This window comes from Drosophila serrata, unplaced genomic scaffold, assembly GCF_035046125.1.
Source record: "Drosophila serrata isolate PLE 108 unplaced genomic scaffold, ASM3504612v1 contig_272, whole genome shotgun sequence".
Lineage (NCBI taxonomy): Eukaryota > Metazoa > Arthropoda > Insecta > Diptera > Drosophilidae > Drosophila > Drosophila serrata.
Genome location: NW_028257170.1, coordinates 1,933,371 through 1,957,189, shown reverse-complemented (window position 1 = coordinate 1,957,189; position 23,819 = coordinate 1,933,371). Strand labels below are relative to the sequence as shown.

Sequence of the window (23,819 nt, the reverse complement as noted above, 5' to 3'; positions counted from 1 at the left end):
AAGAGTCCATATTTTTGTTGCCTAGTGCTAAATCTGTGCCCCGCTCTATCTGTGTATGAGAATGGGAGCACCGTGTCGCCCGGCTCTGGATCTGTATGCGTTGTGTGTTTTTGTGTGGGTCGAACGGTTTGTTGAACCGGTATTCCACATTTGTTGCAGGTACCACACACACCAACAAAATAAGTCACAAAAATAAAAGCAACGAGAGTCGGCACAACGTGTTGTAACTACTACTTAACTGGTCCACTAAGCACTAGCCAACAACAATCCGGCGATCAATAGATCCAAATTGTGATCGCTCAAGTTATGCCAGCTGATAAAACGAGCAATTTGTTCAAAAATATTGTTTTTTTTTCATTCAGAGGGGTTGTCCGTGATAACTATGCCAAATTGGCATGGAAATGCGGTGAAAATAAGGATGGAAAATAAATTAATAGAGTTGCAAGAGGTTTTATTTTGAGGTATTTTAATATTGTTTAACATAATTAGTTTATAATAGTTGTAAAATTAATAACGTTTTCCTATGAATCTTATTATTAGTTATATCAATTTCCTTAATATTATACCAAAAATTGAACATTTTAAGTAGAACATTATATAAATTCGTCAATACGTACTAAGTATAAAAGGAAATATCTTCTAACATACGTTTTTATGTACATTTTATATTTTGTTTTGTTAAGATAAAATAAAATAAGTCTTAAATAGATTAATAATAATTGTAACATTTACTATATATTAGAAAATATATTTTATATAAGATATAAAATATAAACAAGGTAACAAACTGGTAAATTGTTACACCAGAAAAATCAAACGAAATAGTCAGCTTGACTCTTTCTTTCTTTTTGTTAAGAAATGTTATTTAATTTGCCAAATTATCGTATAAATATTCCAATAAAAAAATCACTTAAAAAGTAAACATTTTTACGGCTTGTCATTGTCATTGAATTAAATAAAATTTAAAATCCACATGTTAGGGGGATTTATTCATATTAACCACAAGTAATATGAATAAATTGCTCTTTATAAATATATATATTAAGGAGTATCAAAATTACAAATAAATTAATAATTAGGTTTAATTTGCTTAAGGTCTTTTTAAATATTTTATATTACAATCATTTTGTTGAATACATTCCTATCTTCTGACAAACTCTTTCTCTCAAAGGACACTCCTCTGTGATGAATGTTTGTGGTAATCAGAAAACCCTCTTAAGAAGTGCATAAAAAATGTGATTAATTTAATAATACTCGCCTTATATTACATTTCCTTGAGTGCAATTTCAAAGTTTGTAATGCAATTTCTTGAGGTTTTCTTTGTTGTTTGTCAAACTGCCAACTGTGTAATTAGCCCAAATTCGTGGAGACCCCACCCCAAAACTGATTTTTTAGTCATTCTTATTTTGCTTAAGCCAGAGAACCAAACCAAAGGCTATGTAAAATTTAAACAATAATGCCTTACTTGGCCCCCCCGATCCCTGCCGAAATAAAAAGCGGTTCAACTTGTTTTTTGTATAGCTCCTTATTGTTATTGTTTATTACATATAAAGATTGTGTTTACTTGGTGGCTTTTGCCTTTGTTTTGTTTTTCTTTTCTTGATTGCCTTTTTTTCTGTTGTTAAATGCAACTGGTTCGATTGTATCAAAAGTGGTTACATTCTCCTGACGGGGCGGGGGCCTTGAGATGTGGCTGGCTGAATCGAATTGCAATTCCGCAAAAAGACACACAACCGATTCAGCTGCTCGATTGACCTTGTCGAGTGAATATTATTAAGTCGATTATAGGATGAAAAAGTTCACCACGAATCGGAACACCTTGCTCAACGTGCTGTTCGATTCGGGTCGCTCCGGGGACTCCTGTCGCAGCTCGGCGCCCGCCACCAGATGGGCATCCAGTTCGGCCTCCAGTTCGGCGCCATATCGCAGGATATACCACTCGGCCAGGAAGTAGATGACCAGTGTGATCAAGGCAAACTTGAGGTAGATCTTAAATATGTCGAACACGTTCAGCAAAAGCTGATGCAGCAGCTCCATTAGGTCCATTATTGCGGCCCACGGTGCGTATACGTCATGCAGGTATTAAAATAAACACTGAAATGGAGGGAGAACATTTTTTGTACAATAAACTATGCACTTAAAGTAAAGTATGTTTGAAAATAATATTTTAGTTGCTTTGGGGTTAAACCCATTACTTATAATACTTTGACAGTTTTGTAGGAAAGTAAACAAGAAACTAGAGTATGCATATCTTTAAAGAATGATTTATTTGTTGCAAGAGTGCCTTATATTTTGAAGGTTTAACTAGAAAATGTGCAAAAAATATTGAGGTTTATGTAGATACTGATATATGATTTTAGGTTAAAGCTTAGGGTACTATAATTTGTGTCAAAAGTTTTCAAAGCAGTAAAGAAGTTGTTTCTGATAGATATAAAATATAGATAGATAGATAGATTTAAAATATATAGAAGATATATTTTCCGAAGATATAAAGTTTTTAAAAATATATATATTAAAAAATGTATATTGAATTAATTATTTTTGATCGAATTTAAATTTGAAGCTTCAGTGTGTTAAATTAGCTTCCGTTCTTGTAATAATATAATATTGTTAAGACGGCGAATAGCTCTCTCTCCCTCTCTGTCCCTCTCACTCTCTGTCTCTCTCATTCTGCCTCTTGGTTTCTACCTTTTTCGGTGTGTCTATCTCTCTCTATGCATCTCTAGAGATAGCACTTTCTCTGTATCTCTCTCCGCTCTTCCGCTCTCACTTTCTCTGCTCTCTTCACTCAGAGACTATAAATACAGTGCGCTGCCTCGCACTGACCTCATTCTGTCCGTGGCCTTCCTAGTGTTTACATCAAGAGTGATGGTAGTGATAGTGATTACCCTTTGACCTAAACAACATAGTGAAGGAGTCGTTTTAATATGAACCAATGATCCTATGTTATTGTTCTTAATTGTTAACAATAAAATATGCCTCTCTTTTATGGAACTTTTTTAATATAGACTTTTTATCTATTAGCTATCAGGCAATTGTGTGTCTTGTGGCACACTTTTTCAAAAGTATATTGCTTGATGGAAAAATATTTGTTTAATCCAAAGAGTTGTTACCTCTCAGGTTTACCTGTTCGTCTGCTAGTCGGCCCGTGTGTTGTCGTCGATCGAAGTTTTGCGATTTTGTAAATGAGGTCGTGTTTGGTTTTTGGTTGCCTCTATTATGCAATTGCCAGCTCTAGGTCTTCGTGTTGACGATGCACATTTCGCTTTTGGCCGCTGAGTGATGTCGCCTCATTTGCATTGGGATTCGAGGCGAGCGGTGTTGATGGCCGCCGTACAAAAGTGCGTGTCTTTCCCTGATATATCTCTCTCAATGGCCAGCCATTGGGCAGGCACCTTAATTATGTTAATATGTGTAGAGCATTCAAATCTTTTGTGGTCTTTCTTCCACCTTTTCTCTGAATCTTCCGCCTTTCTTTCGGGCTTTTGTCTTCAGACTCCTAAAGTCGCTGCGGCTCCCTGCAAACACGAGCATAAAAAAACAAATTTCGTTTTATTTTGATTGAAAATTAATTAGAGACTCACAAAAAGATGAACGGGTAAAAAGGGCAAAACAAATTGGATTGCGAAAAAGTGGTCCAAAAACTGGAGCACGAGGTGTGACCGAATTGGGAGATTGTATATGGATTGTGGATATCAAATCGGAGGCTTGGGGCAGGTCGGATTACCGCCGTTTGAAATTAGCATAGAAAATGGTTTTTGGCCAGATTGAATACTTAATTGAAAAAAGAGACAAATGGGAGGGCAGAGGTAAACAAGATCGAATTTGTCAGTGTGAACCTTGAATTAGCCGGGGATTTTGTAATAAAATATATCTTAAGATCGGGGCAAAGATGGGGAAAAATGATAATAGTGAAGGTAAACTGATAATTAAGAAAAAGCTGAATGACTTGAAGATTATTTTTTGGATCTTATTCTACCCTGTGAAATCTAAACTTTCGCTAATCTATAAAATATTTAACCATTTATTAATATTATTTAATGTACGAGCATTATTATAGTTTTACTTTCATAAATACTCTTATTCTTTTAGTTAAATCATAACCTTTATTTTTCATTAGGAAATTTACTTTTAATAATGGTGATTAATATCCAATTTTATTAATAAATCTCCAATTAAGGCTTGAGAAATGCTCAATTATTAAATATACACAAAACCAGCAGTCATTAACAAAACCATCAATAATTAAGCTGAGGTAATTTCCACTCTTAAGCCATTGAGTTAATCATATGGATGTATCCCAAAATAAACCCATCAAATTTCTTTGTAGCCACATTGACCTTACATATTGCTAAGAAATTTTAACATGTTTAATTTTAAATTGATCCAAGAGCAGTAACCTCTGTCACCCACTTTGTCAGTCCCAGTCTGACCCTGATCTCTAAATCCACTTCATATTTGTCTTTTTATTATTAATTCATAATGCTCGTCATTTGGAGGAAGCTTAAATATAAATTTAAATGGATCAGAGATCAGTCAACTAATTATGCCACTTTACCTCCCAGATGACCCTGATAATGAACGTTCATCAATTTGTATAGTTTGATGTGCTCATAAGTCTTTCAAGAGTTCAAATCAAAATATATCATAGATCTGAGACTATTTAGGGAATGATAATAAACTCTATAAGGAAGTGGGGATGGGAAGATTTTTTAGGGATATACCATTTATTTGTATAAATATATATAATATTAAATTGTTAATATAAACTGCTGGTATTTAATTCTGGCAATTGAGATATGATAGTTTCAATTACGAAGTGACGATTTTTTATATAAATATGTTTTTAGCGAACATAATTAATTCTATATGGAACCTAGGAATGGGAAGACTTTTTCGATATTCAAAGAAATTTCTTTGCAACCCCCTTTTGTAGTCACGCCACTGATCATAGCTATCCATCAGCGGGCAGATCGACAATTCGAGACAGACCGCAGTCAAAACCTGACCGGAGATTGCATCTCTCGTATTTTTGAATACACTTGACAATCGCTAAACGCAAAACCGTCGTCTTAACCTTACCCACGACGACGAGCTGTTTTGAGATGAGATGAGATGAGGCAGTGATCAAACTGAAACTCAAATTCAGAGCCAAACTCGGCTCTTTGGACAACTCGATAATCGCAGCAATTATACTAAGCACACAAATCAACTTCAACTTGAGGGGGACCTGTTCGAATGAGATGCCTCTCAGCTGGAGCTGGAAATGTTTTGCATTAATTTTCAAAACGCATGCGCAAAAGACGCAACATATTTATAAGACAGCGGCCAGAAAACCCAAACTGCAGTGGCAGAAAACCAGTTGCAGATGCGGATAGCCTTCGCTTCTGGGGAGGATTTTCGGGTTGAGAGGAAGGTTGCATCTTCCTGATGCAAAAATGGCAAATGCTGAAGTTGAACTGTCGCATATATAGTCAGCGGAGTCCACAGCCAGATTCGGTTTGACAGGTCGTGCAAATGGGCAAGAAGAATTCGCAGAAGTCACCTCTCCACATCCACATCCGACGGAGATCAGATGAGTTCCAAGTGCTTGGCTGGTGCGTGGATCTACCGGTTTTGCGAGACCAGACCCAGACACCTTGAAAGACCTTCTGACATTTTGCCGACTCGGTTACCCTGCTTTTTTCTCGGACCCTGGTCACTATTTGGTGAAGCTTTTCAATAAATTAAGTTTTAGTGTGCAGCAACTATTATTACCATCAAAAGAAGCAAGCGAAGTGGTTTGGCAATTAAACAAATTGTTTTTATAAATAATTATAATTATACAACGTAGGATTTGTTGAGGTAAAACCATAAAGTTGTTGTGAAATCCAAAAGAGAAGCAGTTCTCAAATAACAATACCTTCTTCAATAAGAAATGTTGCCAATTTTAAGGAGAACCTTCTTCTACTAATTAAAACTTAATATCAGCCAATGAACAGGGGATTTAAGTTACATTTTTTAAGCCAAAACTATATATATCTTTTAATCAATACAAAATATAAATATTATCTGGCAACTAAAGTAAATATGAGAAAAGGGACTCTAATATCTTTTTATATTTTAAACCAGATCAAAGTTTAAGCTAGTTAAAAGTCTTACCGAAATTAGTAATCAAACTTCAATGGATTTTGACTTCATTAACCATTATTTACAGTATTTTAGAAATATATAAAAAACTCGAACATTTCATTAACTTCTACTACTTTAATTCAATTATTTCCCTTAAATACCTCACACTTCAAGAGCATTTAAGCTTCCCCAGACTCTTACCTTCCTCCCTTCTGGCAAATAAATTTAATTTGCGCAATTTATTGAAGACAATTTCAACATTCACATGAAGCCGAGAGTTAATGAAATAATTTCTTGTTTTGCTCGCAACATTTTCCCCCTTCGCTCTCCACCAGCCTCCTCCTCTCGCTTCGGTTCATATTTTGCATGAAATTCGCGTCACATTGTAAATTATTTAGTTGCATATTAATTAGTGGACACTTCCAGCCAAAAACCGTAACAAAGCAGCAGCCAGGGGGCAAAAGTGAGGGAAGGAGAAGAAAAATATATATTGTTTAAGCTTCTTACATAATGCAAATGGTGTTAACTTGACTCCAGTTACCAGTTGTGGCCTCCGTGGTTGTCTAACCCATTAAAAAAACGTGAACCAAAATTTTTTGGGGGGAACGGCGGCTCGAATGTGGGTGACCGGAGAGTGAATGGTCAAGTCAAGTCAAGTCGAGAAAATGAAAACACTATTTGTGATTTACAGTGCCAGAGAGAGGGTTAAGGCGGGACAAGACGTGGGGGGGTTAAGAGCGCCAAACAAAACTGTGACACACTTTGTGCCGCTTTCGGTTAATGACTGAAATTGAAATTGACTTTTAATTAGGTTGCTTGTTTTAGGTTTTATTTTGATTTTGTGTCTTACTTTCGGTCAGTTCATTTGCTTAAAGCACCGATATTTCCGCATCACAGTTGGAGAGGCTTATTTCTTATGCATGAGCAACGACCGGCATTGCGTAGGTGTAGTATTTATGTACATATATACAGGTATATAAAATTACCTGCGATTATTTCGTACGCGGAAATGAAGTCTCCCCGTTGTGGCACACAAAACTTGAACTACTTCTTCTCTATTTCGGCTTCAACTCCATTTTCCCCCTCATTTCGAATGTAGATGGCATGGATATGGCCCGATGGGGAGGGTAATGGGTTAACATCAACAGAGATTATAGGGGGAAGATAAACGTTTAACACCTCTTTCATGGATGTGCCTACAAAGCAGGAGTTTTCGTATCTCAACATATTAGTTTCTTAAAAAATGCTTCATTGGTTGCTACTTCCTTAATACATTTGTTTTACAGAAATGAGAAAAGATGTAATAGATATATAAACACTAAATATTAAAGGAAACTTTGGTGTTTTCCTCTCCATAAGGGATAAGATGTGTGTTATCAAGGCAAATAGCAAACATACTCATAGTCAATATAGTAAATGTTACAGGTGTTGAATATTTTCTTTAAGCTTTTGCAATTTGGTTTTCTAATTTCTTAAAAACTTTAAATATTTTGTTATATGAGGAGCACTCCCACGATTTTTCCTGAAACCCTTTACTAAAGATGAAAAGGCCAGTGAAGGGCGATTAGCTAACTTATTATGTTGGCTTAACAATAGTCTGCTTTTCATCTTTCCATTTAAGTTTAATCCAGCTTCAAGGCGAGCATTCATACACAAAGAGAAGAAAAAATATACTCAATTTTGGAAAAATACCTTAATTAAAGAACTCTTTACTAAAAGGTGGTATAAAATACTGTAGAAAAATATCAAAAGCCTAAAACAATGTACAAAACAATATTCAAATTCATAGATTTGATCGATTCAGGCAATATTAATTCTCTCTGTGTATATGCCAAGCACTTTGTCCGCGTTTTTTGTGAACATTTCCCCAAAGTTGTTAGTAACCTGAGCGCTTGGCTTCCTATTGATATTAATTCTATCGCAATTGTAGCCATAATTATTACTTACTGCCTTGTTTATTCCAAGCTCCTGGCACATTTTCGAGGTATTGTAGAAGTGTAAATAAAACAAAACAAAATACAATTTGGACGCAGCACAAACAAATAATTTTTGTCGATATTTTCTGAAAAGCTGCTTCTTCTTACACACGGATCGAAAGCTTTAACACCATATGTTCAGCAGCTGATCGCTGTCAAGTTGAGCTTTAAAAATACTCAAAAGAGGAAGAGGGACAACTATATTGATCGTGATCTTTAAAGCAAGTCAGTCAAGCAGTTAAAAAAAGCTTAAACGAACACTGCTTTAAAATTAGGAAATCTAACTGCTTTTTTCCGGTAAGCAGTGAGTAAACTTAAAAGCAGTTATTTTTAAAAATGTTTATTTACTTTGATGTTTGGTTTAAATGAACATGAAAGGTGTATGTGTGTGTGTTTGTGGATATTTAACAATGAAAGAAATGTGTTTTTGTTATTAGTATTAACAAATTATATACAAAAGATAATTTTGGGAAACATTCAAAAGACGTAACGAGGAATTTAGCGCCAAAACTGAGGTTTTTGTGACAACAACAAGAACAATGATTACAAAGCTGCACAAAGCAAAATATAGTAATTTTTTATACATTGCAAAAATGTATTATCTAAAATGTTGAAGAATCGCTTTTTTCTTTCTGTTTAAATTTAAGAGTTTTGTTTTAGGAATTTCTTTTTCCAGACAATTATTATTTGTGCATTTTGAAAATTGCTTACAAACAAATTTAAAAATTTGTTTATACTTTTCATTTGCTGTGCATTTAAAACTCATTCAATGGCCTCGATTATTTCATATTCTTCATCCAAAGAATGATCATAATCGATGTTGTATTTGTTCTTGATCTTGCTCTTGTAGTCCTTGAGCTCTGCATCATTTTCGAATTTGTTAGTATTATAGCGCTGTTTGCCTCGGGAATTGTTGTGTGAGTTTTGTGTGTTGCTATTGCTATTGCTTGGGTTCTTTTTCTTCCCTTGATGCTGGCTATTGCTGTGTGTGCGATTCCTAGTTCTAGTTTGGTTGCGGTTGCTTTCCCTATCGCTATGGCTAAGTCTATTGGGCTTACTGCTACTGCTAGGCTTTGATTTTCTTTCGCTATTTTTACTAGATTTATGTTGCTGCTGCTGTTGCTGCTCCTGTTGCTGCTCCTGTTGCTGCTGCTGTGATGATGAGTACGACGATTGAGGATTGGTACTTGGTGTGGTAAATCTCATGCTACCTCTAAAGCTATTTTTGGTCATTTTACTGTAGTTGCTGCTATCTATGATTCTATTGTTGCTGTTGAGTTGATGTTGCTGCTGTTGTTGTTGCTGCTGGTGCTGCTGCTGCTGTTGCTGTTTCTCCTGATGTTGCTGCTGTTGCTTTTGAAATTGCCGCTGTCTGCCTCCGCGCTGTTGTGTTGTAGTTCCGTTTGTTGCTGTCCCAATCTTATACTCATCATCGGCCTCATATCATACATCACTCGACGACTGCTGCTTCTCGGGAATGCGATAGAGTTCGTCGTTGTTCTGGTAGAGCTGCTCCGAGCCGGCGCAGTTAACATTTGACCACCAATCGCAGACACGGACGGCCTGGTTGAAGACAGTGCCATTGGGGCAGAGGAAGGAGTACTGATGGCCCGAATGGAGGCACCAATGCCACACCTGTAAATTGCAGTCATTATTTTTATACATGATATATGGTTACTTAAGGGGCAACTTCACCTGACAACGCGTCTCTGTGTCCGCATAGTAGCCCGGCTGGCGACCCTGACAATTGAAGGCCAGACCCTTGGGCACTGCATCGTAGGCGGGGTAATCCTCTCCAGCAATATAGCCATCGATTTGCTGGAAAAAGATGTATAAATAAAATATATAAAAACTAGTAAAAACAAATAATGAAGCAATTATATTTAAATATTTGCAATGCTATGCAAACAAACCTGAATACCATTGGCCCCTATTTCGTATATAAAATATTATTATAATGCATTTAATAGCAATTCTCTCAACACATAAAAATATGGAATTAAATTATGACTTCATTTGGCGGATCTTCGTGTGAATTATCTCAGCTCACAGTTTGCTCAGCGACCTTCAATTGTGGGTGGCATGTGGCAGCCACACATTGCTCAAGCGCCAACAACAAAATGAACTCTAAACAATAACAAATTACAATTTGAAACAATTGCCACATAGACACATTTAAAATGCAAATGCAGCAACTCGAGAAACACTGGCAGAAACCAACAAAAGAACCAGTGAGTGTTGAAAATTGTGCACTTGCAACAGTTGCAAGTAATTGTGTGCTCCGAGTGTGTGTGCCCCATGTGACAAACGACTGTCAATCTCATGCGTACGAAACCATGAAAAGCCGAAAAGCTAAAAAGTCGAAAAGCCAAAAAGCCAAACAGTCGAAAAGAGCAACAAATAAAACAATAAACACATCGAAGGCGGAGAGCTGATGGGATCCTCACACTCGGATTCTTTTGTGTCGATGGAGCAGACTCATCCATACATCGGTTCCAGCTCCATGTTGCAGGTTGCATCTAAACCATCTATCTTGATCTTGCCTCAATTTCTAATCCGAATGCAGTTTCCCATTGTTGCTGCCACCGCCGTCGCCGTTACGCTCAAATAAATCTCTCTCTCCCTTCGGCGGCATCTCCCTCCCATCCAGCCAGTCAACCGCCTTCAAGGGGTTAAGGGGGCTTATTTGGGTTAATGCCGAATTTATGCTAATGGAAGTTATTTCGACGTGGCAAAAGTGATTGGCAATGTTCAGTCGTTTGAAGGGGTGAGAAACAGTTGGGATTTCTTCTTGGGAAACATTAGGGATTTATGGGAAGATATAGAGATATTCTTTATTTAAGATGGATAGAAATCTTAGTTAAAATAATGTCATATTTCCTCAAGATAAACTTCCTAAAATAAGTCTTCTTTTATAGGTAACATTAGGAATTTAGCTTCCACTTTCGATTGCAATTTCCAACATTTACGCTGCCTCGTTTTTCTGCTTAACTTTTCTCAATCACTGGCAATTTTCACGCTAATAACTGGGCTTTCCTGGGCTTTTTAACATTTCCAACAGCCCCCAAAGAGACACAGAAATGAAACAACAAACCATGTTAACCGCCCATTGCCTCAGTAACCCAAAAAAAGCGAAGTAAACCCAGTCCCAGTGATTTCCCCGAAGATGCTCCCCCTCGCACCATCGCCATCAATTATTTTCCTCCACTCTCAACCTTTGGCCGGGCCATTTTCCTTTAAATATCAAGCAGACGAGACGGCATGAGAGTTACAACTGGAAAATGGTTAATTTTCCCTGTATTTTCCTTTTATTTCTGTTTGCCGAGCGCGGCTGAGGGGTAACCAAGGCTAATTGATAATGTAACACACAGCGGGGAATAGAGCCCCAAATGGTAAAAAGCGAATGTTGTTTACACTTTTTTGTTGTGTCTAGTTATACACTATATATAGACTGTATTTTATAAAATAAAAAGTTGTACTAGCTAATCAATTTCTGTAGAAATTCATAAGTATTAATATATATTTATCAAAGAAGGATGCTTCATAATTGCAGGAAAGATTATACATTATTTAGCTGACTTTAGGAACTATTATTTAACTGTTAAAGTTACTTAAAGTAAACTAACTACCCTCTTTAGTTAGTGTATTTAAGACAGAGGAAGAAAGACTCATGACGACACCTTTTTAGAAAGAGCCTCGGCTCCTATCCAGGGGGAGCTCTTTCTGTGTGCATTTCTGGCGGGGACGTGAGAAGTTGTCTAACACTTTGGCAGACAGGTTGTCTGCTTCGTGTGTCGGCTACACACCCCCTTGGTTGCCTCCCCCCCTTATGTTCCCAACAGATCTCTCTTGGCCAGCTTCTTTTGGGTCTTCTGCACTTGCAACATTGCATGCGGCATGAAAGGAAGATGGCCAAAAGGGTGAAAGGGGCCAGCGGAGGCAGGCAGGCAGCCAGAAAGCCAGCTCTTTTTTGGGTATATCTTTTTTTTTTACTATTTTGAGGCAACAATTGTAATTGTTGCTGGTGTTTCTGTGTTGCAGTGCTGTGGCTGCAACTTTGCGTGGGAGTTTGTTGTTGCCGCCGCTGTTGTTGCTGGCTGAGTGAGATCCCAATCAAACAAGAGACAAATGGTGTGCACAATCTTTCTATGCGGAATGAATGTACGAAAATTATCTCAGATGACACTTTTTTGTGTGGCATCTGTTGCTCACTTTGATACACCAAAGATATACACATACAGGCCTGGCCAATGAAGTTGTCAAATCAATGCTTAGATACTGCCAGAGCCAAATTATTCAATAAGCCATTTCCCAAGCTCATAAAAAGCCTTTTACACAAGAGATGGTTTGTGTTTTGCCATTATAGCGGGCAATAAAAATGGTAATTGAATAAGGGAACGGGGTTTCTGGGTCTCTCTGCACTTGGATAAATTATATATTTATAAATAGAGGAAACATTACTGTAAAGGAAAAAGTATTTATTTCACCTTGGAATATCCTTCAACTTCAAATATCTTTTGAAATTCTAGATAGTTTCTTTTGACCAAAGTGAGCCCCTTACAAACTATTCTTATTCAATATTTTTTCGAGTGTGCACTATTTCGGTACTATGTACAGGATTAGGATTACGATTATTGTTACTTTTACGATTGCGATTACGATCGGTGGGAAGAGGACTTACCCCATTGACACAGTTCCCCGCCAGCATTGAGAGCAGTCCCAACACGACTATCAGAAGGCAGGGGCTCCTCCACCAAAACTGAAACTGAAGATGTTGCTGCTGCTGCTGCTGTTTGTGATGCTGCTGCTGCTGCAGTTGCTGCTGCTGCTGTTCATGTTGCTGCTGCGGTGATTTGTTCGCTGTTGTTGCCGCTGCCATGATGTCTGTTGTTGTTTTTGTGATTTTTTTTCTTTTTGGTAATACGTAATTTAAATGTGATTTTTTTTTTTGCTGCTATCTAAAAAATACAAAACGAAAATCGAAAGAAAACGAGTCGAGTGGGTTGAAGATATTAATTTTCTGTTTTCGGGCTTAATGCATTTCGGTTTTGTTTAGCTATTTTAGAAAGGAAGCTGCATCTTCTTCTCCTTGTCGGCCAGTGTGGTATATAATTTGATTTTACATCTATCTATCGTACATGTCTATTATGTGCTGCGAGAGGAGGCAACCACAACTATTGCTAATGGACAATCGAGTATTGCTGCCGTTGGTGCGACGTTGCTGCGTTGCAGCTGCCGCCAACGGTTGCATTCACTTTTGTTTTTGTTTCTTTTTGCGGGGCAGCGGATGCTTCTAATGGATCTTAATTGATAATAACTCCAATTGTTTATCTCGGGGTTAACGCTATTGCGCAGAATTCTTGTTTACAACATTGTTCCATCATAATTTGATTACCTCAAAGCTGGCTTTTAATGTAGTAAAGCTGATCGTTAAGATACAAAGCTTGTTGGGTATTTTTATTGTTATTGTTTGTATGGGATGCATTTTTACAATCCATTTAAAGCTCTTTGGACATTTATTTATTTAATGGACAGCTAATATATTGGATATATAAATTTATTATTATATTTGTTTACCCTTTATAACCTGATATAAATGTGAGTCAGAAGCTTGAAAAACAGAAAAGGAGTTATTTCCGACCTTATAAAGTATATATATTCTTGATCAGCATTAACAGCCCAGACGATATAGCCATGTTTATAAGTTTTCGAAATTTGTTTCATAATTAAAAAATAAGAAGGTTACATCGTTAATTTTTTCAAAAATTTTAATTATATGAATTTTATTTTTGTAAATGTTAAATTTAGTAAGCGATTAAATAACCTAATAAAAACTAGCATTATAAAGCTTTCCAATTTGAAATTGATGTATTTTTGGTTTAGTTATCATGATTTACATGATCAAACTTCAAGGGTAACTTTGGCTTCTTTTTCATTCTTCTTGAGATTTAAAAGAACGCGCAAATGATTAAATAATAATGATTAACTAATAGGAGTCCTCGGTATTAAAGGTTTCTTGTGGAAACGATAAGGGATTGATGAAGAAATTTTAATTATAGTTAAATTAAAATCAAAAACCACTTTTAAAATGATTAAAAAATAGATTAATAAGTATATATCCAAACCATTTCTTAACTCAAACAACAAAATTAAAAAATAAGTTAACAAAAGATCTCTGCATCCCTTAAAGGTTTTTTAAACTGTTTTTCCTACTCCGCTGATTTTCTCACACTCGCTCAATGTTTAGTCTTAAATTATTTCCCAGTTCGTTCTGACTATATCCAGCACTTGTTTGCTCCTCATGGGAACTAATTGATTGCTCAACTCTGCAGCACAATTTGAATGCCACGCACTTTGCCGCCGCGCACGAGCAAAAACACTCTGGTATCGGTTTATATCGGTTTCGAATCGTATCGGATCTCGTATTAGGATCAGCGGGACTCACTTTTGGGGCGATGCGAGCCGAGGAACACGTGTGGCCGCGTTTGATGTCGATGCAAAAGTTGTAAAAAAATTCGCATCAATTTTTGTTTTATACTCAAGCACTCGCTGGGCCCCTCTCTGCAGATGAGCGAGGCTGCCAGCGGCCAAATCCACAGAGTCATCGCTGGAATTGCCAAAGAGCAACCGCAGCCGAAGCTGGAAAACTAAATCATCGTGTCTCGTGGGGGCTCTCTGCGATCCGAATGGGTATCGGGTATTATTCTCTCATTCATGAGTGCGGGGGATCGTTTTTTTTCGGGGTCTATGAGTCTCTTTTGTTTTGTTTTGTTTTCGCGGTTTGTTGATGTTTGCTCGGCTGTGTCGCAAAAGCTGCGAAAAAACCAAAAATGAAACAAAACAACAACAAAAATTAGTGCAAATTTCTGCTTATTGATGATGCCACTTGGCCAACTTAACGGCAATTCCATTTAATTGTCGCGCGCTTAGTGCGAAATTTTCGTTCATTAGCGCTGGATAAACGAAAGACTTAGGCAACGAACTCGATTCGACATTGATTGGAAAAGTGGGGGAAGAAAAAATACAGGAAAGTAAAACGGAGGTTTAGAGTTGAGATGAATAAAAGGGAAATTAAGTTAATGAAATTGGAAGTAAGAAAATATTTTACTTATGTTTTTATACCTTTAAAAAACATAACAAATTGTAAAGAGTAGTGTTGGGTTTTTTGTCTGGTTAATTACAGAAAACTAATGTAGATAAGTATTAATACCATTAATATTAATGCTGAGAATACGTATTAATATATATGAATACATACAGACTTTAATATGAAAACACTTAGTATTTTAAATATTTTAATACGAATATATTTATATATATTGTGTGACAAATATTAGGTAACGCATTGTACATTAAGAGATTTAATCTTTCTTAAGAAGTCTCTTAGACTCAAGAACCCACACATAATAGATAACCGGATATATTTCAAATAATAATTATAAATATGGAATCTATATTATGTAACTCTAAGAAAACCGTCTCTCTTAATTTGTATGTGGGCCCTCCCAGAACCTCAACTCCCAACGGATGCTGCTTGTGCAATTCCATTCGCCTACCGACAGCATTTAATTTCGATTTGCAAAAAATTATCATAAATTAGACTAATTAAAATCGAATGGTGCAATAAATTTTCATCGCTGCCGGTTGGCAAGAGACATTCATTTGCTCTAGAATTGATGAAGTCGCAGCGTGGCTCAGCCGCTCACTTTCAAAAGATGTGCACGGTGGTTCAATCCGGTTCAGCTCTCGGTGCGCTTCAATTGCCCAGAGATCGACAGAGGCTAAGACATCATCATGGGGACTGGAAAAGACCTGGGATCCGAGATTCAAGACAGGGAGACCCGGAGACGTGGCGGTGGCAGTGGCGGCATTCTGGTTCACCTTCGAGAAAAGCGCAGACAATCGTCTGGCCGTTGCCAAACGTTGTCTATCGTGGCTTAGTTTTCTTGATTTTTTGGTTTCGAGAGCAAGTTTCGGCGTATCGGTGCGGTGGATTGTGTGAGAAATTCCCTTAATCAGCGTCAGTTGCACTGCACCACAACCGCTCAAAATGGGCAATGGCAGTTGCCTTACGTACCATTTGTAAATATAGTAAATATCTTATTATCATTAGGCGTTGGTCGTCGTCTCTATATATTTTCCCCCTTCTGGAAACCGGGCTACCATTGCCCAATTGATTGATCTACAATTAATCGATTGAAGTCGAGACATTTCCACCGCCTCCACATAATTTCCAATGATTTCACACGCGTTGAGTCGGCAACGGCCTTGACTTTTACCCATTTGAAGGCCGAAGGCGGGCAGATCCATCATCATTATCATCAGCTGGGGCTTCTTCGGGTTTCATATTTTCTGGCTGAAAACAAAAAATGTTTAATACGTGACGAAAACAATGATCAAGTAATTATGTGGCTTATAAATGTCGGCTTCCCGTCGGTTCGCTATGACACTTGCTGGGCTCTTCCGTTGCCATTCTGTTGTCAGCCTAATGCCGTAATTTATTAAATTATTTTTGAAATGTTTTTTAATTGGAAGTGATCTTCTTTTGTGTGTGTGTGTGGAGAACTGGATTACTGGCTGGGTGCCATTACATCAGGGTCAGGCCTGGCTTTGACCTCTAAGTGATTGCTTTTTAACCACAAGTTGTTTATTGTTTGTGGCTGAAATCAATAAGGGGTTCATAAGAGCAGACTTGATTCTTTATTAAATTAAAGTGCTTATTGATTCGTTGTAAATTTGGTTATAATTACACAGTTCTTTGGGTTAATAAATCAACCCTACATTAATCTAACTCAACTAGTCCAAGGCCTAACTGGACCAACTGCATCCTCTCTGAGCCGCTTCATTCATCAGTTGGCCCGGCAATGCCTCATCCCCAGCATCATTTGTCAATTGCTAACGAAATCCTACCCACTAAAAACGGAAGAGAATAAACAAAAAATACTGGCAAACAGACCGCAAACATTTTGATAAACGCACTTAGTTCTCATTGTTCTGGTTTTGGAGTTTGCAGTTGGCCAAAACAACAAAAGCAATAACAAAAAAAAAAAAAAAAAAAAAACTCCCTGCCATTGCACAAAAACAATGCACTTGGGGCACTCTTTTTTTTATGACTTTGGAACAACTTGATTATTGTGCAAATAAAAATTCTAATGACGATTTCGGCAACAAACAATGCAATTATGCAAAAGCCAGAAGTGGAAGGTAATTAAAGGCAGAACGGCGGCGGAATGATAATTATCGCAATGCTGCCATCCATCCAACAATGGATATGCTAAGCAAGTTCCAAGTACCAAGTACCAAGTTCCAAGAGGAGGAGAACATCCTCTGGAGATGGCTCGGCGGCACATGCCACATCCGCCAAAAAACAAAAAAAAAATATAGTCGAAGAAACGAGCCGTGATCTATCATCACCAGTCTTTGTCTCGGATTTGCGCAACTCCGCCCTTCCTTCCTCCACCAGGCCACTTCGCTCTCCAAAATCCCACACATCATCTGGGCTAAAAGGTTTCGCTCCGCCACAAATTGTGGCAAATTGTCTATGGGTTTTGTAATCGAAACGCGAAGCTCCTTCATCGAATTGTACAGAATTCCCCCGGTTGAAAGTGAATTTGCGCAAATTGTTTTGTCACTCGACGGATTAGTTGAGTTCATTTGTCCCACAAGTTGGCCAACATTGATTGATACTTTTCCTCCCTTTTTCTTTAAGTTGCCAGTCATCCGTTCAAGTGACTCTTTGAGGTGACTTTATTTATTTACAATTTTTTGCTTAGCAATTTAAATTTTTGGCATGATAAATTAGAGCTTAGGGGGGAATACCCTAAATAAATGTACATGTTTAAGTGGGTCACTGGGAGGATAATAGAGTAAATACAACAGCTATATTTGGTTTTAATTAAGTTATTTAGTTGTTTATAAAATTAGAATTTAAATCTGCAATTAATCATTTACATAAACCAAAAAGTATTTGTCGCTAAGAAAACCATTTAATAATTCGGTAAAATTTCTTAACAAGTCAAAGAACTGCAAGAATCTCAAACAGTTTCCATTTAATTTTCTGTCTTCCCCTAAAAAAAGTGACACTCTATCAGTTCAATTTTTATTTATAACCAAAATTAGTAACTATTCCTAGAAAATGCCAAGAAAAATTGATTGAATTGCCATTTGATGAATGGCTGATGTATATTTACTGAAATTATTCAGCAACAGTGACAAGGGAAACACTCACAAAAAAATTCGAACTGCTGTTCGGAAAACCAATTACAAGCACGATGGCAAATGTGCTGTAGAGATGATTGAAATTAATGGCAGATCCATTCAAAAATATAAAGACACTACTGACTCTAGAAGGCCAAAGGCATCTGAACCCCGTCTTGATCGGCTTGCAAAGTTCACAATTCTCCTTCGCAGTGATGCTGCCTGATGATAGACAGCGCTTCGGGGGAAATTTCATACAGAAAATGCCATGAATAAAGTGAGAAAAGATTGCATTTCAAAGATACAAAGATGCCCGGGTACTTATGAAGGAGCTCGGCCAAATGCCAATGGAGGTATAACGAGGTGCGAACAGGGTCAATCGCTTAGAGCTTGTTGAACTCTCATACAAAATCGAATGGCCAACGGACCGGCAGACTCTTTTGGCCAACAGAATCTGGTTCAAAAAAGCAGGTAGCAAAATTGTCAGCCAAGTGCTAAAGTTTGGTCCGGCTGCCAGGGTTAGTTATGCTTTTCTGTAAAGAGTGTCAAATTCCTTTTATATTTATCAGAATTAATTGCTGTATTGTATGGTTTATGAAATGTTTGTCAAGGAATTTATTTTTTATTTGCGACTCTGAAGTGATTGTTTTAAACCGGTTATTAGATTTGCTTTACGATAAAGTATGGAAATATTTGTAAATTTAAAACTTTTTAGTTGGTTACGTATTATTTGATTAATAAAACTATTTATTAATCAAATATTACTTTTAATGGAATCAATAGATGATATTTAAGATGTAAAAGCGCAGATCTCTTCTTTTGCTAATAGATTAACATTTCCTTTTCCCTTTTTAATTGCTTTTTCAAAATATAGTCAAATTTTCATTTGAAAGTTTTAACTTTAAACTGTAAACAAAGCATAGGAATAAATCCTATATTTTATTTTAAATAATCTTAACTTAACAATAAATAATCATTAAAACAGATGAAGCACATCACAAGGCTTTATCTTTGAATCGCCAGCAATTGTTGAATATTAAGCATACGTCATGGGGTCCGTGGCTCCGACTTACCATTCAAGTTTTTTTTTCGCTGCTCATAGTTTTTCCTTTATTTTTCTTTATTTTTTCATCCAATTTTGCTGTTGTTGTTTTCCGTTGGCTACCATTTGAATTGATTTTCGCTTTTATGCCACGAAATTGGAGTAAGATTGGAGGCAAGGTCAACGGCTGTTGCTCGATTTCTGGCTGGCCATCTGCAGAAATGCGATGATCATGGCGATGACTGAGTATTCGAGTAACTTTGGGTTTTTGAGTATTTGAGTATCTTAGTATCCAAGATGATGACGTTGACGTCTCACTTTAAGAACAAACAACTCGTAATTGGGTCGACTTTTGTGTACTCGCAGTAATCGCAGACACGAGAAGGCAAAAACGGTCGAGTCATAAAACTGAGAAACCTTTATCAAACGCTTCGCTGATCCGATCCAAACTCCGACAACTTCAATGTTGTTTGTCTGTTATTTGTTATTTGTTATTTTACATTTGTTGTTCGTGTGAACTGAGGAAGGACGACCTTTGGCACAGACTCCGACTTGAAGATGACACCTTCGGCCGAAGTTATCCATTTCGTGATGCCATTGGGAATGACTCAGCCAAAGATTTCTTGGCCGGAATTGATTTTTGGGGGCTCTCATCAAATTGCAGCTGAAACGAGTTTGGCATTCGCTTATTTTTAGCTAAATATTCAGTTGTTTTTCTTCTGCAAATGATCGTAAATTGTTATTGTTATTCCAGAAGGCGTGGGATTATTTGTCGAAAAGTTATTGCCTCGTCGAGCAGATGGATTGTGTGAGTTTAGAAATTTGAGCTTATAAATGTTAATCGATTGGCATTTTGGTCTGGAAATGGTGATGAAGCTATGGCATAATTTATTGCAAAGCTATAATTATGGGGGAATATTCCACAGGTCCTGTTTTTTTGATTTGAAGCTCAGGACCCTCAAAAGCTCTAGCAACAAATGAGTTAAAGTTAAGGACTTTCGCTCAAAGTTTACTATAAAACCAAGTTTCGCCTTTTAGAGCATTTATAAAAGGATTTAAGGTTCAAAATTTGTTTTTATTATAATTGATTTGGACGTTATATTTTACTTATTTATTTCTTGATGTGTTTTTCTTTTTAAATGCTTTCAAAATCAAATTTATAGCTTTGCTAGCGCCACCTGGTCAAACCAAGATTTATAAATATGTTTAGCTTCATAAAAGTTCCGCTGCATACTCATTTGTCGCTAAGCTTGCTATAAAAAAGTTTAATAACAAGAAAGTAAGCTAATTTTACCAAAATTTATGGATTAATATATAATGGCTATATACCAAATTTGATAAAAATCTGTTAAAAACTGGAAAAGTCATATTAATTTTTCTTTAAATTTTCCGATCATTCCTATGGCAGATATATATTTATGTATATATATAGTCCACCGATTCGCCATGCTCCGACTTATATACTAGTAAAATTATATAGAAGAATAATTCGATAGTTTCATTCAAATAGCTTAAAATTGTTTCAAAACAAGTCTCGCACACTTGGGCTTATGATTCCCAACTGGTTCTAACATCCCCGGAACGAAGTGTCTTCTGCCGGTCAAGTCTCAGAAATGTGTTATGTTACAAAAGTTGCAAGTCATTGTTTATTAGTGTTCAAAGTTAGTAACTGAACATACATACTCACTAGTCATTGGTATTTAATGCTCAGAATTACTTACTGGTCATAGATACTTACTGGTCCTACTTAACTACTGATCATAGTTACTTAATGTTCATTGATACTTACTGATAATAGGTACTTACTGGCCATAGATACTTACTGTTCAGAGTTACTTACTGGTTATAGATACTTATTGTTCAGAATTACTTACTGGTTATATATACTTACTGTTCAGAGTTACTTACTACTCATAGCTACTTACTGCTCATAGTTAATTACTGATCACTTACTGATCGTTCCTATGACAGCTATATATATGTATATATATAGTCCACCGATTCGCCATGCTCCGACTTATATACTAGTAAAATTATATAGAAGAATAATTCGATAGTTTCATTCAAATAGCTTAAAATTGTTTCAAAACAAATCTCGCACACTTGGGCTTATGATTCCCAACTGGTTCTAACATCCCCGGAACGAAGTGTCTTCTGCCGGTCAAGTCTCAGAAATGTGTTATGTTACAAAAGTTGCAAGTCATTGTTTATTAGTGTTCAAAGTTAGTAACTGAACATACATACTCACTAGTCATGGGTATTTAATGCTCAGAGTTACTTACTGGTCATAGATACTTAATGGTCATACTTAACTACTGATCATAGTTACTTAATGTTCATTGATACTTACTGATAATAGGTACTTACTGGCCATAGATACTTACTGTTCAGAGTTACTTACTGGTTATAGATACTTACTGTTCAGAGTTACTTACTGCTCATAGCTACTTACTGCTCACAGTTAATTACTGATCATACTTACTGATCGTTCCTATGACAGCTATATACATATATCTATATATATAGTCCACCGATTTGCCATGCTCCGACTTATATAGTAGTAAAATTATATAGAAGAATAACTCCATAGTTTCATTCGAATAGCTTAAATTTTTTCCAAAACACATCTCGCAAATCTGTACATATGATTCCCAACTGGTTCTAACATCCCCGGAACGAAGTGACTGCTGCCAGCCAAGTCTCAGAAATGTGTTGTGTTACAAAAGTTGCAAGTCATTGTTTATTATTGTTCAAAGTTATTAACTGATCATACATACTTACTGGCATAGATACTTACTGGTCATAGATACTTACTGATCATAGTTACTTAATGTTTATTGATAATTATTGATCATAGTTATTTACTGAGCATAGTTATCTATTGATCATGGTTACTTAATGTTTATTGATACTTTCTGATCATACTTATACTTCATAATTATACTTCATAAGTAGTAGACAAAAGAAATAGAATTTAGCACACGACTATAAATCTGCCCTCTCTACACAAAATTTTTAAATCAATTAAAAACCAAGTCACCGAACATAAAACTTGACAATTAAATTAAATTTAAGGTTCAATTACAGAAACTATACACTTTCCCAGAGCTGCAACCCATTCCCAAGGGAGTTTCTTTGGAAATATACTCGTAAACAAATCAATTTCTAAACAAAAGGCAACTGCAAACGTGGCACTTGCCCTTTTGGCCTTACGTTTTTGCCTCTCCCCCAAATTTATGGTTATGAAAAACATTTTGATGCTGTCGGAAAGATCAGGGGTCAACGGGAATCCATTTCAATTGCAATTTCATTGTAAGAGTCATAAATATTACCTTTGGCCTTCAAACAGACACCTACGAAATATGAATTTTTCAGTTTCCTGAAGGAATCATCCTCCCTTGCCTCTCTTCCTGTGTCTGCCTCGTAAAAAATTTAGTATTTTGATAAACAAATAAACACATGAATAATAAATAGGCAAGCCGAATTTTTTCCCTCTGAAGCAGAGTCAATGGCAACAAGTTGAAAATTGAAAATCTGGCACAAGGCAGCGTGAAAATAGAGGGCAAGGCGAGGAAAACTTTGCAAATATAATTGTAATGAGCGCGACAGAACTTTGGCCAGAGAGCCTAGTCGGAAATACTCAGCTCCTTGGCTGTCCTTCTGTTTCTTTCCACAGACTGTCGTTGAAGTTAAATGGTCTGTATGATTGCCCCCAAGGGAGAATCGAACGGGGTGGGAAATCTCCGCCCAAGGTCGTAATGAAAGCAGACAAACCCAATCGGGCAGCATCACTTACAGATTGCATTTCCTCTCATAGCCAAGATGATTTCTTTCTTAATTTCGTTTCGATTCCCTTGCTTTTGCTATTGGGGAAAGGAATATTTTTTCCAGGAGTTGCTCTTCTGAGGAAAATTTCGTAAGGAAATGGTCATTATAAGTGAGTGTAATATGCGGGATAACTGAATATTAATGAGAGGTGTTTTATTTAATGATGTGATATTGTTTATATTTTATCTCTGCTTCTAATTATGCAACATAATCCATTTCTCTGCTTTCCTGCTCTTGCTGGAAAATTGCCAATTATTTTAGCTTATCAGTGCCGGAATTAAAAATGGCTTATAGACAATAATGAATATCTCATTGAACTATTAACTCTCGAACACATTTCTCTTTCTCCTCCCACCAATCGTTCGCATAAAAAAGCGCAAAATTTGTGAAATATGTGCAAATGTCAGCTTTTCAATCCGAATCAATAAACTTTGAATGACACGCAACCCGACGAGCATTGAGAGCAGAAGAGCGTGGGATGTTAGGACTTAGGAGGATGGGGATACATTGTTCCAGCCCTTAAATCCACTCGAAATATCCCTTTCCGCTGCTCGATTCCCTTCGCCCGGTGTCACATTTTGCATGATTTTGCTGACAGAAGTTTGTTTGTTGCCTGTTGACATATGGTGGATATATGTATGTATACGATGCCGTGGAAAGGCGGG

The 23,819-nt window shown here is 36.7% G+C and overlaps 2 protein-coding genes across 6 annotated transcripts; both read right to left on the bottom strand.

Moving 5' to 3' along the window:
* Window positions 1-1,506: 1,506 nt before the first annotated feature.
* Window positions 1,507-8,249, bottom strand: LOC110189059 (uncharacterized). 5 transcript variants are annotated; one of them, XM_086834001.1, is made up of 4 exons: window positions 8,059-8,197; window positions 7,098-7,307; window positions 3,127-3,518; window positions 1,507-2,094 (listed from the first exon to the last, which is right to left on the bottom strand). In XM_086834001.1, exon 4 carries the CDS (start codon window positions 2,044-2,046, stop codon window positions 1,783-1,785), a length of 264 nt encoding a protein of 87 aa, XP_086690127.1. In that variant the 5' UTR covers window positions 2,047-2,094; window positions 3,127-3,518; window positions 7,098-7,307; window positions 8,059-8,197; the 3' UTR covers window positions 1,507-1,782. The 5 variants fall into 5 exon arrangements, with proteins under 5 accessions (XP_086690127.1, XP_086690128.1, XP_020814688.1 ...); XM_086834002.1 differs by having other exon boundaries at window positions 3,114-3,518; window positions 8,059-8,162; XM_020959029.2 differs by lacking the exon at window positions 7,098-7,307 and having other exon boundaries at window positions 3,114-3,518; window positions 8,059-8,249.
* Window positions 8,250-8,411: 162 nt separating this feature from the next.
* LOC110189058 (uncharacterized) lies at window positions 8,412-14,595 on the bottom strand. Its single transcript, XM_086833998.1, has 4 exons — window positions 14,533-14,595; window positions 12,769-13,045; window positions 9,783-9,905; window positions 8,412-9,722 (listed from the first exon to the last, which is right to left on the bottom strand). The coding sequence occupies exons 2-4, from the start codon at window positions 12,964-12,966 to the stop codon at window positions 9,531-9,533; spliced, it is 513 nt and encodes a 170-aa protein (XP_086690124.1). The 5' UTR covers window positions 12,967-13,045; window positions 14,533-14,595; the 3' UTR covers window positions 8,412-9,530.
* Window positions 14,596-23,819: the final 9,224 nt, after the last annotated feature.

Bases quoted from the DNA above. Each gene is read 5' to 3' on its own strand.
- LOC110189058 (XM_086833998.1), bottom strand. From the start codon at position 12,966: ATGGCAGCGGCAACAACAGCGAACAAATCACCGCAGCAGCAACATGAA. The intron at 9,906-12,768 runs GTAAGTCCTCTT...ATCTTTTTCCAG, and splicing joins CGGGGAACTGTGTCAATGGG to CAAATCGATGGCTATATTGC. The intron at 9,723-9,782 runs GTGAAGTTGCCC...TGCAATTTACAG, and splicing joins ACACAGAGACGCGTTGTCAG to GTGTGGCATTGGTGCCTCCA.
- LOC110189059 (XM_020959029.2), bottom strand. From the start codon at position 2,046: ATGGACCTAATGGAGCTGCTGCATCAGCTTTTGCTGAACGTGTTCGAC.